This window comes from Choloepus didactylus, chromosome 16, assembly GCF_015220235.1.
Source record: "Choloepus didactylus isolate mChoDid1 chromosome 16, mChoDid1.pri, whole genome shotgun sequence".
NCBI lineage: Eukaryota > Metazoa > Chordata > Mammalia > Pilosa > Megalonychidae > Choloepus > Choloepus didactylus.
The window spans coordinates 18,196,592-18,214,378 of record NC_051322.1 but is presented as its reverse complement, the minus strand read 5'-3'; the positions used below and the strand labels follow the sequence as shown (position 1 = coordinate 18,214,378).

Genomic DNA, 17,787 nt, shown 5'->3' with positions numbered 1-17,787 from the left:
CCGCAGAGGCCGCGGCGCCCAGCCCGCCCGCTCCGCGCCATGGCCCCGCACGCCCGGCGGTGCCGCCCGCTGCCCGCGCTGCTGTGGCTGTGCGCGCTGCTCTCCCCGCTGCAGGTAAGGGGGCCGCGCCCGCGTCCCGCGCGCCCCGCGCTCGCAGACGGGCGCGAACGCAGCTCCCACGCGCGCCCATCCCGGTGGCCGGCCGCTCGCCGCGCTGCTGTCGGGGGCCCTGAGGAAAACCGGTCGGGGGCTGCGAGAAGTCCCGAGACCCGGGCCCAAGACGGCCGCCTCCTCAGCCTCCAGGGAAGCCGCAGCTGAGGATTTGCGCGCGGGGCCGGCGGGGGGCTCCGGGAGTTGGAAGCAGGGGAAGGGCGCGGGAAGGTGAGGCTGGCGGGACCCGGCTCAGGTGAAAGCCCCGCCCAGTCTCAGGCTTTGGTAATGTCATTTAGTCCCTAAACATTTCTTGAGCGCCTACTAAGTGCCTACGCAGCGTGGCTGCTACTGGACGGGGTGTAGACACGGCGCCTACACCGCGAACGAAATAAGCGAGGGAGAAAAATGCAAAGTCGCGGATAATGCTCTATTAATTAGATAACCATTAATAAAAACACTCTCCTCAGGTGCTTTCCTTTCCTACTCTTTGCGTTCCTCCATTGCCTCTAACTTGGACTGATGCCCTCTGTCTGTCTCAGTTTCTTACCCGAGGAATCACAGAGATGTTTTGAGCATACATTGAAACAACTTGGAAGTTTCTTCAGAAAAGCTGGCATAAGATTTCAGTTTATGTTCCCCTCCTTGTTCTCCCTCTCAGACCCCTGACTCCCCTCACAGACAGCTTTAGGTCCACCAGTTCAGGTAGATCCAGAATAACCATAGAACCACTTGTTCTCAGAGATCCTTTGACCATGTCCCTTGACAAAATATTTTTTGCAACTGGAGAAACCAAGGTACATGATTTGCGTCAAGCTGGGAGCACAGCCCGGTTCTCCTCGCCCTCAGCCTGACAGGGACTGCGCAGGAAGGCGGTGTGGTCGCGGTTAGCCTCACGCCCTCCAAGGGCCTCCTGGAGCTCCGGGGGTCACCCAGGTCCAAGTGCAGCCCTAAGGAGGAGGCCAGTCTGTCCTGGAGGATTCACCCTCTCAATGTCCACCCAGAAAGAGCCCTCGATTGCTGACCCTGGAATTGGGCGGTTGCCTTTTATCCAGAACCCCGTTAGGGGCTGTCCCCCACCACCCCCGAGCACCTCATGGCTGAGACAAGGGCTCCAGCAAGATGAATTCCAGGGATGCTAGAAATTGGGTGTGTTCCCAGATACTTGTTGCCACTTAGTTCTCTCAGAACAGATTTCTTTACCAGATCACTCAGCACAGTTACCAAGTAAATAAGGTCAGTTACTGGTTTTCTGTCCTCCTGGAGGAGAGCTGTGGTGCAGCAAACCCAGCACAAGAGATACTATAAAAATCATTTATACTTGAAAGTTCCTCAGAGGGAAGGTCAAATGCTGGTGGTTTTGTTGGTTTTGGCAGTTTCAGGTTGACCTTCTCCATCAAAGTTGGCTTAGGCTGATGCTAACTTTCTGCAGCATGGCACAGACCCTGTGAAAACAGGGAGCTCCCGTGAGAAGGAGGGGACGCCAGCCTGGGAATAAAACCTTGGCACAAAATGATGGGAATGTACCATAGGCTGGAGGGGCTGGAGCAGAAAATTCTAATGAAGATTTGTTTCATTCGTGATTTTATGGGTCTCTTGGAATGGTGGAGGGAAAGAAGGCGGAAAAACCTAATGGAATTTTTCTTTTAAACACTTCAGGTGTTGCCTAATATGCTCAACAGGTTGAACAGGGCTTCAGGGAACAGCTAGCCACCTAAGAAAAACCTGCCCAACTCCACATAATGAATCTGTCTTTTCCCAGATGACCCCATAAAAGTATCTCACATTGCTTTTGCAAAACTATTTGCTGATACTAACAGTGAATACTATCAAAACAAGTTTATTTTTCAGAGAGACCTTTCAACAAGGGCTTTCGCCCCTCCTTTTCCCTTGAAACCGCTTTAATTGTGTGCATTTTTAATCATCCCTAAACAGGAACCTTCTGCAGGGGTCAGTTTCAATCAGATGATACTGGAATGCCCTCATGCTTATTTTAGTTTGCTCCCAGTCTCCCAGTGGAAATGTAATAACTTTGAAAGGTGGCATAGATGCACTGTTGCAGTATTCTCCCCAAAAGATGTTGCAGTTGCATGCACTCTGTGTGCTTAATTGCTGCTTCTTTGACCAACCTATTCTATTAGTTTAAAATTTAGGAATCGCAATGGCAATCACTTATGTTACTAATGATTACTCACTGGGCAAGATTTGAGGAACTGCTACCAGGGAAACTCGTTTTGTAAAGTAGGTGGCAAAAACTGCCTCTAGAAAGTACTGTATCTGCAAATTAGTATTTTGTTTCTTCAACATTATATTAGGTAGATTTAAACTTACCTGAGAAGCTTGCAGATTTGCCTTCTTAAACATTTCTGTGATTATATCTCTGCCTGCCTGTATTTGTGAGGGAATTTATGTTCAGACATAATAAGAGTATTAGCCTCCAGGATAAAACATTTTGAGTTTTTATGTTGCTAGTCCTGTTGATCATTCCAAATAAGAAAATAAGGAAGCATACTGTTTCCATTTAGGTGAACTGCTTATACACAACTCCTCTTGTGTAAGGTTCCCTAAGACCTAAGGATACTTGCCACCCAGGACAACAAACTCCTCTGGTGCATAAAACATTGTGCTAGGTGAGAAACAAAATTGAAGACATAGCCTGTGTCTTCAGAAAGGTCATGCTCTAGGGAAGAGGAAGAGGCTGGTGATAAAGCAGATAGTGGTAGGAGAAGCCCAGAGGCGGGAGGAGAAAAAGAAGGAGTGAGTAGAATTGAGGAAATCAGGGAGGACTTCTTGGAGGAAGGAGTTTCTTTTGTGGGCTTTAGAGGATGGATGGGAAATCAAGGGTCTGAGAAGGAATGATTTCAAAGGAAGAAAGCTTTCTAGGTAGACAGGTTTAGGCATAAAAGAATCTTGGGGAAAAAAAAAGCAAACATTTTATGGCTTCTCAGGTAGAACAAAGCACTTCATTCAGGATACCCCACCAAACATATGGGACTCTGAACTTTTATAGTTTTGAGATAACTCGTGTATGGCCCTTATGGAGGGGGTAAGGTAGACTAATCAGAACAGATGGGCCATGGGACCAGGGAAAGACTCAAGAGGAGACCCCTCAGAGGAAATCCCCAAGTGTGGTGGAGGGTGGGCTAGGTGCTCTGGCACCTGGATCCCATCCCGGAGGGAAGATTTGGCTACAGATTAATGCATTGTTTAGAGAGCCACAGTGGCACAGAGCAGTGGACTTTTCCTTCATTTTGTTGATAACAAATGTTTCAAATGCCTCCCCCATGATTTCCTTTCCACCACTACCCCCTCAGTGGCAAATCTGTAAACTGAACACATTCTCTGTTGATAAGGAAATATGAGCTTGCATTTTCAGTTATCTACCAGAAATTCTTACACCAGGAAAACTGGAACAATGAAGATGTGTCTCTGAAGGTCAATAAATCAGTGTTTTATGAAGCCATGAAAAGGGGAGTTCCACAGCAGGCCTCCTTTGCAGAGAGTGTTGTTTGAAGAAGGTGTTGTGTGAGCTTTATCTGCCATTTCGGTATATTAAAACTTCCCCCTCTGTATTTCCCTAGTTCTGAAGTGCATGGGTGGAGAAGAATGAGTGTTTTTCCCACATGGTGTGTCTGGGCTGTTCTTTTGCTGATGTGGGGGTTCACTCCCTGGGTTGTTGCCCCACTGGCTAGGTGGCCACCCCTGGGGGCCTCCCTGCAGCCCCCCAGCCCCATCCGCAGGGCAGCACAGGCCTCCCCGACACACCCCCGGGCACCCCTGAACTGGCAGGGGAAGGATTCCGTCTGGCAGGCGACTTGCCCTCCAAGCACCTGCCCGTGTGTGGGAAGTCGTTCTCCCTTTCTAGTGGCAGCGTGTGGGCTTCCTTCGTATCCACTGTGTAAGAAACACGGTTTAAGTCCAGCTCATCCTTTCTGACCCCAAGCGCTGAACTTGGAAACACCAAGAATGAGACAGTAGGCTTCAGCAAAGGCGACTCGTCCCTCTGAGGTTCTGAGTGAGCCTTTGAGGTTTACGGCTGAGTGGGTGTGGAGTGAGCTTCTGCAAAGTCCCCTATCTGCTGCCCTGATTCCGAGCGGCCCCGCAGTGGGTTTCCTGCCAGAGCCGCCCGGCAGCCTCCCCTCCGTCTCGGGCACCCGAGCGCCTGGCCGGGGCCGCGCTGCCTTGTCACGGCAGCAGGTTCTAATCACGCTGCGCTCTCCGACCAAGAGCCTGATTAACCCCCATCAGCAGCTTCAAGTACATTCTTTATGGCTGCCCGATGATAACTTTATATCTGTGCTTGCTTTGCTGGCCACCAGCGAGTCTGCTGCTTTCAGCCTTTGATTTCTGTGGGCATGGCATTTCATGATGAGAGATAGAACTGAATTTTTGCCAAATGGATTCGTTTATTCCAACATATTGAGCACATGTGAACGCTCTGCAGTGGGCTGAGGAGACAGAGCCCTAGACACAGCTGCTGACTGCAGGGAGCACACAGTCTAGACCTGGGCAGACAATTAAAATGCAGAAGGATGATTGTGTTACTGGAAGCGTCTTCAAAGAATGGTGGGCACACAGGACAAGGGGTGCTTATTCTGCCCGCAAGTGTCTGGAAAGATCTGCCTTGTAGTTACATGTGTTTAAAGTGCTATAAAAGTGGGGCAGGTGAGAAAGCAGCACTTGGGCCAGGGGTTAGAGGATGGCGAGTGCCTTGGCTGTCAGAGGAAACAGCAGAGAGGCATGACGGAAGGGGTATTTCCAGGGAGCTGTAAAAAAAAGTACATTCCTGGACTCTCAGGTTGTGGGGAGAGAAGGAGGTAGGAGCCAGAGCTCAAGGGCCACATGTGCAAGCAGAATAGCTTAGATTTTATCTTGATGAACTGTGAGCTGTGTATGACGTGACCAGATGTGTGTGTTTCGGGGAAGAGTGGATGGATGGCTCCCGAGGTCCAGTCGGGGCCACTGCCTTGGTTCAGGGAGGAGCTGGGAAAGCCTTGAATCCAGTAATGGCAGTGGGGAGAGAAAGGAGAAGCCAAGTGCAGAAATGATTTCAGAGCCAGCAGAGCTGTGCTGGGGACAGGATACAGGGTCAAAGGGTGTGGGCTGGTGAGACCAATTATTAAAAGAAAAAAGATGGTCGACGTCACCTTTTATTTGAATAGCCAACCATTTATTTGAATGACACTTTTCACACTAAGATTTGGACTAAGAAATTTGTTCAGGTTCAAGTGAAGAAGGATTTTTGAATACAGAAACAAAAACAGAAGGATGAAGCTTGAGCTATTGGAATTGCCGTTTTGGGGGATTAGTCCTTTGGGTGGCAGAGACAAAGTTCCTTGACAGTGTAGAGGTGAACAGTCTAAAAGCCCCAAGGCATTGGAATCAGCAGGAAATTTGTATGCTCTGGAATTTAGAGAGCCATTTCCTGACCCAAAGCTGTCTTTGAATCGAAGTTCAGGATATAGCCAGAGCGGTAAAACTCACGGCTAACGAGAGATAAGCAGCCAGTGATCCCCAGGGTGTCCGGCATCAGAGCAGGTGTGACGTGACCTGTGGCCACCCACACTGGTCACCTGCTCACAGGGGGCCGTGTTTATGTTGGACCCTTAGCTTGGCAAAAACTTTTCCCTTGTGTGACACACAGTTTCCCGCTGGACTGCTATTGCCCAAGATGCATATCTCTATTCCTCTCTGTGCAGCTTCTCTTATGCTTCCCCCACCAAAAAAAACCCCTAACCCAGCAGTTGTCAAGTCCCAGAGCTGCCAGGTTTCCAAGTGGCAGGAAGAACTGACTGCAAAACTACCCTTTCGATTCATCAGGATAATAATAATAACTTACTACATTTCCTGTTCAGAGGGTTGAGAGTACAAGAGCCACTTCCTTAAGCTGCCAGAAATTTGAAGACTTTCCATTAAAAATGAGGAAGAAAAACTTCGTTAGCTTCTGGTGAATGTGATGGCTAAATGGGGCTAGTGGGAAACACTGACATTTGGTATTGGATAAAATCCTTTCGGCACCACAGTGCTGGCCAGTTTGGGCTTGATGAACTCCCATCTGATGGGAGATGAACCACCTTCCTACTTTACTGAGTGTTAAAAATATTTGTAATTTTTTCTAACAACAAACTAACTTAAAAGTGTATTTCTTCATAGTACAAGCAGCCACCAAATTCATATCCAGCTGAAAAAGAGACTTTTAACGGCCCTTATGATCCCTTCCCCACCTTCCCTCAAGTTTATACCCAAGTATAGAAGCAAGATCACATCTAAAACTTTCAGAGATTAGGAATCTGGTCCATTTTTAAAGCTTAGTAGAGATTATTCACATTTGCCCTTGATAACCCCTTTCATTGTTTAATAACTGCTAATGTCAGGGAAATATTCCCTGTAGCTAACCTAAATCTAACATGTCACAATTTGACCCCATTTCCTCAAGTTTGTTTTTTAGTAGGGGTAAAGATCAGTTGATCAGTGTCTTCTTTATTTTAATGTTTCTATTGTTGAAGATTGTTAGCCCACAACTTCCCCTTCCCTGAGGTTGTTCATTCCAGTTCCTTTAACCTCTTTTTGAGCTTTTCCCCTTCAATTCAACAGATAATTATTTTGTACTTACTGGCAAAATAAAGGAAAAACCAAACAACCCATGAGGGTTTGTGGAAAACATCAGTCTTGGTGGCACAAGCCTCAGAGCCTGGAGAGCCCACAGTCTGGAAGGGAAGGAGAGATGTCCCCTCCTTCCTTCCTTCCTGGGGTCTGACGTCTGTGAATCCAAAGCCCTATAGAAGAGGAAAAGTGAGACCTGTGGGAAGACAGAAGCAGGAAAGCTGACTTTGAAGTGGAGACTTGGGCAGGAGGTGTTTGCTAGGGAGGTGGAAAGACGGGTGGTTCTGAAAGGCAGAGACTGCAGGGAAGGGAAGGAGCAGAAGTGGGGACCAGCAGGGCTGTCCATGAGAAAATCATGTCCTGTCTGCACATCTGGGGCTCAGGGACTGTGAGCGGGACCCAGGAAGGATGAGGCCAATTGGGGAAGTTCTGTGGATCTGAGTCATGAAGGGCTGTGTGAACAAACCTCAGGGGTCGGGCGCGGGTCTGTGGGCCTGTGGTTCCCAGTGTGCTCCCTGGACCCAGCATCAGTATAACCTGCCAACTTGTTAGAAATGCACCTTCTCAGGCCCCACCCTGCACCTGCTGAATCAGGAACCCTGGGAGTGGGGCCCAGCAATCTCTAACTAAGACCCTCTCCAGGTGATGCTGATGCACTCTAAAGTTAGAGAACTTCTGCTGTAGACCATGGGATTCCATGAATAGATTTCGAGCTCAGCTCTAAGTTAATAATATTATATGATTAATTTATTAAATGTACCTCCCATTTGTAGAATGTGCCAGGCATGTGCTAGGTGTTTTACATAAATTATCTCTACTCCTCACTCCATCTTACAAAGAAGATTGCAAAACTGATGCACAGAGAGGCCGAGTAACTTGCCTAAGTTTGCACAGCTAGTGAGTGGCAGAGCTGGGACTCCCTCCCAGGTGTCTGCTCCAGCAGCTGCGGTCTCAACCTTAAGGTAACCTGCTTATGCATCTGGCTGTGGGATGGGGTAGGGAGTAGAGAGAGAGTCCTCCAGGAATGGTGGGATGGAAGGAAGCTTTTCAGTGAGTTGGGAAATATTGTAATCAGTCTGTGTTTGTGGGGTCTGTGTTGTCTGGTCAAGGATATAAGCTTATTAAGGGCTTTCTAGAACTGCTACTAAGCAGAAGTAAAAATGCTGTGTCTTTAAGGCTAATCAAGATAAAAAAGACAGGCACCCAGTGCACCCTCTGGGTTGGTGTCCCATTTGATCCCTGACTCAGGAGGAAAAGAAGTGTGACATATTGAATCACCACTGCCACTTCCTGAGGCCAAGGCAGCTTGGACTCCTCCCTGGTTCCCACCCCCTGCCAGAAGCTAAATGCCTTAGCTCAGCTCGCTCTCCAGCCTATTACCTGCCCGGGTCACGACAACACGGGTTCATACCCTCTTGCCACCCGCCAGGATCCAGGGGTGGGAGAGACAGGTCTTCATCGGGTTTAGGAGGTCGTTCTATTACATTTTAAAGGTAATTTATACCTTAGTATTGCTATAACCATGAATCTGAGGGTTCTACCCTTGACCAAGAAGACCTGGGCTCCAAATTTGCTGAGCCTCTACCATGACACAAATTCAAATCATTTTTATTACCTGCGTTTTTCAATTCCTTGAAAACACTCCCCTAAGTAGTAGGAGAAAAATTTGGAGAAGAAACAGGATCAAAACATATCTCATCTTCTGGTCACTGTCCAGCCTCAAGCTCCTACTCAAATGAGAGTGGGAGCTGCTGGCCAGTTTTAGACAGAGGCGGGACATCATGTTGCTGCTAATGCACGATAGTGAGAAATCTAGAAGCCTGTGTTGACGGATTGTGACATGCAGGGGCAACTAAACTCAGTGGGAACACGACTGGGATCCATGTCTTAAACCTGAATCCACTAATTTCTATCAGTCACAAGGCTTAGAAATATTAAAATGAAACCATAAAAGCCCCTCTGACAGGCTCAAGTTTTCAGTGCCCCAGTCGGTGTCCCGGTGATCAGGTCATTGAGGTCCTGTTTATGTGCAAAATTGCAAAGGGCCAGAGCACAAGAATGCTCCCAACGAGGGGGTGCAGACATGATAGGAGCTCCTGGGGGTCCAGAGGGGTTCGGGTCAGAGGCCCATGAGGGGCCCACAGTTCCCAGGTGTGAGTGATGGACATGGAGAGGCTGGAGCAGCTGTGTTTTGTGTTAGTTAAGCAGCACTGTTTCCTGCCCCTGTTTGAAAAGAGAATTTGAGCCCAGGAAGAGATTTCTAATCTTGATTTTGCAACTCGCTGCCCCCAGGGTATCTCTAATCTTACCCCAAATTGGCAGAATCTTTCCAAGTCCATGCTTCAGAGTGTGGATTTGATTCAGAACTAGTAGGAAACTGTTATGGTCTCTGCAAAAGGAAGTTACGAGGTCACAGGGGTCCTTTGGGAGAAATCGTTCATTAATTTAATGAGAATTTAAGCATCTGCTACCTGCCTAGCACTGCTCCAGTGCACTTAGCATAACCATTTGAGCAAGTTGCTTCATCTCTCTGGTGCTTGTGAAGATGCAGTAAAAGAAAGAAGGTCTCTAGAAAAATGCCTGGCACATAGAAGTTGTTTCCTAAGGGCCAATTCTCCCTCCACCCCTCAGGAAAAATGGTGATGGCAGAGATGGGTCTTGATGTCCATTATATAGATGGAGATGAGTGTACAGTGTTTGGGAATATTAGAAAGTTCTGGCTCTCGGTATTTGAATGTCTTCTCTGAACTTGCTAATCAAAGACTAGCAGCACCACCATCACCTGGAGCTTGTTAGAAATGCAGAATCTCAGGCCCTGCCCCAGACCTCCTGAATCAGAACTTGCATTTTTATAAGATTTATAGATTCCCCAGAAAAGTTTAGGTCAACTGTGGCTGAGACAACTGAAGTTAAAGACCAGTGGTGTTAAAGTAAAAAGGAAGGAGGGGAGTCAATTCCAGAGAGTCCAGGATAGCGTTGGTAGCCATTTGCACGTGGAGTTTAACATCTCGAACAGCAGAATAGATGAAGGGGTCTTGCATGGGAATGATTATTCCAGGGGCACTTGTGTTCCAGACCCCCATCCCGGCCACTGTTGGGGGGAGGTCTCCCCACAGCATTCCCCACCCAGGCCCAGTGTCCTCTGAGGTCCACTCAGGGGCCAACACTGGCTTAGTTCTTCCAGGACCCTGGAATAGGCATCACCCTCCTCAAAGAGCTTCCAATCTAGTGAAGCCCTGAGTGTGGCCATATGAGGACACTGGAGGATGTTAACAGGTGGGATGCATTTGTGTGGTCTTACGTCAGGAAGGGTAGAGGGTCTCATGGGCCTGAGCTCTCGGGAAAGGTTCCTCAGTGAAGGCTGGGCATGGGCCAAGACAGGAGGACAGCTGGGATTTGGGAGGCAGAAGCCTGTGTGAGCAGAGCCTAGAGGTGGGGTTGACACTGAGCAGGTGTGGTGAGTAGATGCATCTGTTGCTGAGAGCAGACAGTCAGTGGGCACAGGTAAGCACAGGTTACAGGGCTTGGAATGCAGCGAGCAGAGAGCTGACTGAGGATTTGGAGCAGGGCAAGCACTGTAGGGGCATCTAACTGACATAGAAAGGAACGGGTGAGCTCAGAAGGACAGGGGTGGTTCGCTGAGGGCCTAGTTGCAAGTTTAAAAGCTACCACAAAGCAACCACAGAGCACCAAAGGGTAGGGAGAGGAGAAAGTACAGGTGGCCATGAGATCATCTAGCCAGAGTCTAACCAGTCCAAGTGTGACAGAGTCTCAGGCTAACCCAAAGGGATTAAACAGCAGCAAATTGACGCGAGAGTGGAAGGTTAGGGGGACCACAAGAGTTGGCCAGAAGAAGCAAGAGGCAGGGGCTGGAGGTGGTTCCAGGCCAAGCTTCCTCGGCCGAGCTGCGAAGGAGAAGAAAGGGGCTGTCGATGATACTGAGCAGTGGCGAGACTGACACGTGTGCGGTGCCTGGTGAGCCTTGTGGAGGAGCCAGACTTCATCCTGAGGGCCGGGGGCAGTAATGGAAGAGGGATTATCCCATTCCCTGGTCCCTTTGGGGCGTGTCACCTCAGCAGCTTGGTGCACCTGGGAGCAGAGGGGAAGCCCAGGAGGGTCCTTGGCCACCAGGAGACCAGGATGATCTTGAAAATCAAGCAGGAGGGTCTTAGTTTTTACCACTGGAAAGAGGAAAAAGTGGTTCTGATTTCAAATGAATAAAAGTTAAAAAAAAAAAAAAAAAAAAGGAAAAAAAAATAGCAAAAGGAAAAAAAGAAGCTTTCGCTGCTGTGAGAATAAAGAGGACATTCATTGGAGCTTGTGGAGCTCTTGTCAATTGATCAAGGAGTCCAAGTCATCCTAATTACCATGTTTAGGAAACAAACCTTCCTTGCATTTTCCTTTCAGGTAGCCCACAGCTGTAAACTTTTTTTTTTTTAAACTATTTATCTCACTTGAAGACAAATTTGCAATTAAAGTTTTGAAATGCAAGGTTATTTCTTCATTTTCCCCTTGGGCCATATGTTTTCTTTTCATGGAGCAGAGATAATAAATCATTGTGAGGAAAGTAAGAAAGAGGGCTGCACAAAGATCAATAGGCCTTTGATATCCTCCCAAGAAATTGCATTGCTTTTTTTCTTCTCTCTCTCTCTTTTTTCTTTAAAGAGCGTATCTGGAGTCAGGGGGAAAAAAGCTGATGGACCCAAATAAAAGCAGCTCTCAAGATAGGTTATAGAGTCAATTGCTTAAAACTTCCTAAATCAAAATGGTGAATGTGTCAAGATCTCTGATGGACCACAGTTACTCTAAATTTTTAAGGTGCTTATTTATCACACCTGACCTAAGTCAGACTGTTTGCTGTTCATGAAATCTATTCCAAAAAATCTGTGCCAAATGTAATCCCTGCCTGATAATGAAATAGCCATAAGTGCTTATTATTTAAACCTTTATGGAGTAATAGCAGTGCCCTCAGGTGATCAATAGCACCTCATCCTGATATCGTGGAGTGTATTAACTCATGATTTGTATAAATTATGTCATCGGTTGTGTGACTTTTGTACCGCCCTCCTGTCACTCACACCTGTTGGTCACGCAGGCCTCTTGTTTTCCTTTATGCTCCCTCCACGGACCCTTACAAATGCTTTTTACATCCTCCTTGCGTATTCCACTTCCTAATATTGGTTATGAATTTGCCTTGTTCCCTAGCTTTGTGTACATCTCTCCTCGAATGTCATCTTCTCCAAGAGGTACCCCCTCACAATCCATCACCTTATCTGTTACTTTTTTCATAACAATTATTACAACCAGTTATTATGAGGACTTTCTCTGGAGACTTGAAATTGTCTCTGGCACATACTATGTGTCCAGTTAATATTTGAGGAATAAATGAATGTATGTTTAATTTGTCCACCTTTCAGTTGTAAACTCACTGAACACATCTAATTTTAAATGCTAAAACCCCTAGGTTATTTTCTAGACAACCATGCAGTGATGATGTTCAGAGTGGGAGCATTTTTCTTAAATAGGAAAATTGAGGATTTCTTTCAGTATGGCCCAAGAGCCCTATAGCATCTGATGCCACTCTTAACCCATATGATGAGTCTGTGCCATTAATAACTAAAGCAGGTCCTGTGAACTGATCCAGGCAAACTTAGGTAATCACTCCAAAGATTTAAAAAAAAAAAAAAAAAAAAAAAAAAAGCATTTAGAGAACAGGTAATAAAAAGAGCCAATCTTTATATTTCATGATGGGAGGCCACCCTTTCTCACCTCCCTGAAATACTGAACTGCATTCTTTGTCTCCTGCAAATAGAATCCATGCTGCAGAGTTGCCACTTAGTTGTTGGCTCACACCAGCTCTTTCCACATCCATTTCCTCCTTAAGATACTGGTCTGGGCTCTCTTCATTGTCTAAAAGGATTTGGCACCTTCTCATCAGCCTCTCAAACTCCACTAGTCTTTACAATATATTTCATGGTGCTGCTAACAAAGAACCCCTCCTCCTTCCTTCTAGAACTACCCAGCTGCACTTTCTGCAGAGCCCTGAAGCAGCACCCAATCTCTTTTCAGTGTCAGTGTCAAAACACATTGCTGGGCTCCCAGGAATGACGCTCAACCCTGCCCCTCCTGGTCTCCCCCTTTCCTCCATCTTCTGCCTCCCACCTTGCCCAAGCACCATTCCCTTTTTTTCTCTCCCTTCTGCCTCTGCCCCTTAGGTTTGCCCTCTCAAACTTTGTGCACCTCCTTTTGTGACTCCTTTAAAATCCTCATACTTTTTCCCTTCTTCGTGCTGCCCTGCAAAGGCAACAAGAATGCAGGCATCACTTTGCCCTGGGCTGCTCATTCCCTCCCCTTGGCTCCCAGGATCAGTAAGGATCAAATGCAGGACCTTAATGAAGCTGGGAGTTTTCTAGTGCATTGTTTCTTGGATTGTTGCATGGGTCCTCTCTGTATCTGTGGCTGTGTCATCTGGACTAAAAGCTTTGAGAGGGCAGGTATGGGCTAATTTCTTCACTTCTGCACCATACAATACCATGCACAAATATATAATATATGACAGCTCAGTAAATATTACCACAATGGCCTGATGACAGCAAAGCTTAAGAGACTGATGCTTTCTACTATTAAATCTTAAAGTAGACCAAAATTTGTCTTCTGGTAGTAATTATGTACAAAATCGTTTTACAAGGTAAAGAAAAATCATTTTACTCAGACAAGGGAATGACTGATTCTCCTCTGTTGTTTGCACAGTGAGTGAATAAATTCACAACCCCTTTTTGGGGGCTGGTATGTATGTGGGTTGATTCATATTTGTAATTTTCTATGAGACCAGTAGGAGTTCACCAGCTGTGATACATGCCTTGAAGTAGGAGTTTTGAATACTCTTTATCAATGGAACACATTCATAAAACGCATTTTGGAATGTGCCAAATCCTTTATTGGCAAGTCAGTTATAATAGCTTGTGATCAGTCATCAATTTCTTTGCAGCCTTCTCAAACTAACTAGACACATCTTTTCTTATTGCACTTTTCACAGAATACTTGGGCCTCACTTTTGGCGGCAGAATTTTTTTCAAGAGCTGTGTGTAAACTATGTTTTCTGTGAAGTGAATTGTATTTTAAGCACTCAGGGAGTTTTCTGTTTAAACCCTCTGAGTCTCTGTATCCACTTCCTTTAGGACTTAGGCCAAGTGCCTTGTGGTATAACTTGGGATCTCCAAGTCTTTAATGCATTTCATAAAGTGCAGGGGACTCCCAGGTGGGGGGCATTGCCCCAGGGAGTGTGCCAGGTGATCTATTAGGGTGCACGGGGAGATGCAAAAATAAGCAGCCGCTTTATCCCATGTGACTCTTTAATTTGTAGCATACTATCTTCATAGGTGCCAGAATCTAGCAATGTTGTTCTTAAGCATGAAATGTGAAGCCTTGGTTTGTACAGAAGAAAAACGAGTCCAATATTTTCTCTGTAAATCTGTACCCTTAAAATCCATCTCTCAAGTTTATTTAAAATAAGAATATCTAGGAGGGTACTCAGTCATAACTCGATTATGTCCTATTTAACAAAAATCACTGACAGATCTAATCTAGCAGCAGCTTTATCAGCAGACGTACTGAGTGAACTGTTTCTCTGCCCACACCCAAGCGTGGCTCACCTACCTGAGGAGCCCCAAGACAGAAAACCACAGACATCACTGGGACCCCTTGCTGCAGTCCAAGAGCGATGCCTCGAGTTTCCAATCCCATGAGAACATACTTCTTTATTTGAAATTGTACATTTTTTTTTTTTTTTAAATCTCTTTGAACAAAAACAGTATTTTTCATTGCCCAGCTGAAATACTTTGCCGCACAGCTTTTGTCTGCCATTGGCAGGTTAAAAGTAAACAAAGGGACCACACTCAGGAAAATGCTCAGGCCTTCCGAATTTTCCTTTGGGTCCCTAGTCTCTCTTTTCCAGTCTTTTTCCCTTTCTGGTGATACCCTCTCCCCTTTATTGTCTCAGGGAACGATCTGATGGAAGGAAGGGACACTTGCTAATTCTGCTTACCTACCCTCTACTGGAGGCAGGCCCTGTGTGCCCCCTTGCTGAGCATTTGGCAGCTCAGGTCACTTGATTCCCCCAACAACCTACTAGAAAAGCATTTAGTTTAAAAGTGAGGAAGCAGAGCCTTGGTTTTTATCAAGTATTGTTATTCCCCAGTGCTAAATCATTTACTTGAATTATTGCATCTGAGCCTCAATGCTGTGGAGTGGGCACAATAATTAGCCCCATTGAATGGCGGAGGAAACCAAGGTTTAGAATTTCCTTTTTCTTTTTTCCTCAAATTTTTAAACGTAGGTTTTTTCATTAAAGAAACGTCAAGCATTCTTCCATCCAAGCCAAACTGGCCTTACAGAGGCTGCTGAGGCCCGATTCCGAGACGTGCCCTGGGTGGAAAGGCCTTCCTGACCCGGGCACCCCCACCCCCACCCCACCCGTCACCCTGCTCTGGGGGTGCCCGCCGGCCAGGCCTCTCCGACGCTTTTCACCAGCACTCGGGGACCATGTTCCCCGTCTCCGACTCCTACTCTCCCAACCCCTGCATCCGCTCTACCACAATTCCTACATTTGGGCATATCAGACTTCATTTTCATTAATATTTAATTTTTCTTTTTCATATGCAAACCTGCTATATCTGAATTCTGGGCTGCAAATGATTCCTGTATCATTTCCACCTCCAGGAAATGAGATTTTAACCAAGAATCGTGATGGTGGAATGTTTTCTTTCCATTAACAGACGTATGGCTGTCACATGATCAAGAATAGAAAACGAGATAAAATAGAGAAGGGCAGGTGGCTCTGGAAGCCTTGGGAGAGAAGCACCTGAGAAAGGTGCAATCCTTACAGGTCCCCCGAACATCTACATTTCAATGGCCTGCATTTTTGACTCACTAACTGAAACATTTGTGAGGGGAAAAACCTAGGCCCTCTCTCTGGCCAGTCTTCTCAGCTGGTGGGGAAAAACAGCTTTCAAAGAAATGGACTAAAAGGGCGAGCATTTGTTGGTAGGTTTTTCTGACCTGTTAGTGGTACCTTTTGTGTGTTTTGTTTGCTGTTTATTTGCTTCTAAGAACAAAATGTTTCAGGTAGAACCCATTTCTTAGTGAGAGACCATCACAGTTAAAGAAGCTCTCTTACTGTTCTGTGGACACAGGACCCTGGTAATTTATTTTTACTCTATTCTGGGTAGGATCAGTTTCAATAGAGATTTTTTTAAGCAGGGCTATTAAGCAAGGTGTTACTTTCATATTTAATAGTTTCTCTCTTAATAGAAACCACATCTCTCAATGTGACACTCAGAAATTTGATACCATCCTACTTAAATTATAGCCAAAGTCTCAAATATAGTCATGCATGATATTTTATAAAATAAAATCTATGGAAAACCCCTCATTGTTCTTCTTGGTTAGGTTCTTTTCCCCCTTGATTTGACAGTTGGGGCCAAGCCTCCTTCTGCTTTGTTACATGTCAGCTTGAATTTTTAGTACAGCAAGAAAGTAATTTTAGTATCCATAATGACATTCACTGCAATTGGGTTGATTAACAGAATGAAAAATAAATATTTAAATCAGCCTTCCCTGGAGATTCTAAATACAGACTGTGGTACATTGAATCCCATACTCCAACAAAAGATACGTTCTTAATTTTAATCACTGTTCCTGTGGGTGGGTATAGTATGCTTTGAAAGATGTATTATCAGTTAAAGTGTAGACTGATTTATGAGTAGGATCTTCTGAGATCCTCTTTACATGTGGCCCAGCTACTGGGGGCAGGCCTTGATCTATATTATTGGAGGCCTAATTAGAGAGAGCCCAGAAACTAGAGAAAGCCACAGGAGGAAAACGAGGACAGAGATCGCCACGTGGTGGAGGATGGCCAGCCCAGAGCCTCCCCAGCCCAGGAGAAGGCATGGCCCTGCCAACACCTTGATGTTGGCTTCTGTCTGCCTAATGTGAGCCAAAAAATTCCTGTTGTTGAAGCCAGCCCGTACTGTGGTATTTGTTACAGCCATCCTGGCAAACCAAGATACAGATCCACTAGTCTCTGTAGCGCCTCTGAAAGAAATGTTGTGTTTCTTCAGCTTATGGTTTTTCATAATATCCAACATGGATCTAATCCATGTAGCTTTAAAAAGAGAATTTTGGTTTACAATTCATTATCCCTCCCTCCCTGGAAGCTTGTCCCACACTGTGGATGTGCTCATTCTAGAACAGTTTGTCCGAAGTTAATATAAACACCAGCCTGTAGTCCCTGAAACAAACACAAGACACAAAAAGACACAGGAAAGTTAGGCATCAGAAATCAAATACATTAAATGTGCCATCTTGCCATTTTAACTGTTTTTTAGGATTAGCAAGGAACTGTAAGGGGGGTTGGGGAGTGTAGAAGATTTTGCCGTAAATAGACTCTAGTGTTCCTTATCAATTCAGGGTAAGTCTATAAGAAAGCAAAGGGCAGTTGATGTAAATTCTTTGAGCCAATCAGAATTTTTATAGTTTATTGAGAGCAGTAGGACACTGTCAATGCTGTTTGTTTTTGTTTTTGTTTTTTTAACAAGATTTATAAGTACCATAAATTGAATTATATTCCTCAATTCACAAATGCTATCAACAGATCTGATCCCAGCTGGCTTCCAAGGCAGCTGTTTTATGGAATGGATCACAAACCAGTTCTTATATCTCCAGAAGGATATACAAGAAAATTACTGATACCAGTAGTTACCTATAGGGAGGGGTAGCTGGGAGAAGGGCAGGAGGGAGACTTTTCCCCAAACAGCCTGCTGCACCTTTCGAATTTTGTATCATATGACTATATTTTATATTCAAGAAACATAAATTTTACAAGAAGTTCTGCTTTATTGCTTTGACTCTACTGTTTTAGAAGGAAACAAGTCAGTCTTCAAGGCAAGCAAAAAAAATCTAGATAACTAGAAGTTTGTACATCTCAACTCAATTACCAAAGGCCTCCCACAGCTCTTGGGGAGAGAGAGGAGACTG

The 17,787-nt window shown here is 45.7% G+C and overlaps 1 protein-coding gene across 4 annotated transcripts in view; it reads left to right on the top strand.

Annotated features, from left to right (window-relative positions):
• TNFRSF11A (TNF receptor superfamily member 11a) overlaps window positions 1-17,787 on the top strand; it is a 62,203-nt gene continuing 44,416 nt past the window's right edge. For all 4 annotated transcript variants that reach the window (XM_037806273.1, XM_037806272.1, XM_037806271.1 and 1 more), the window contains exon 1: window positions 1-114. In XM_037806273.1, the coding sequence (XP_037662201.1) occupies window positions 40-114 (75 nt within the window). In that variant the 5' untranslated portion in view covers window positions 1-39. The remainder of the gene's footprint in view (window positions 115-17,787) is intronic.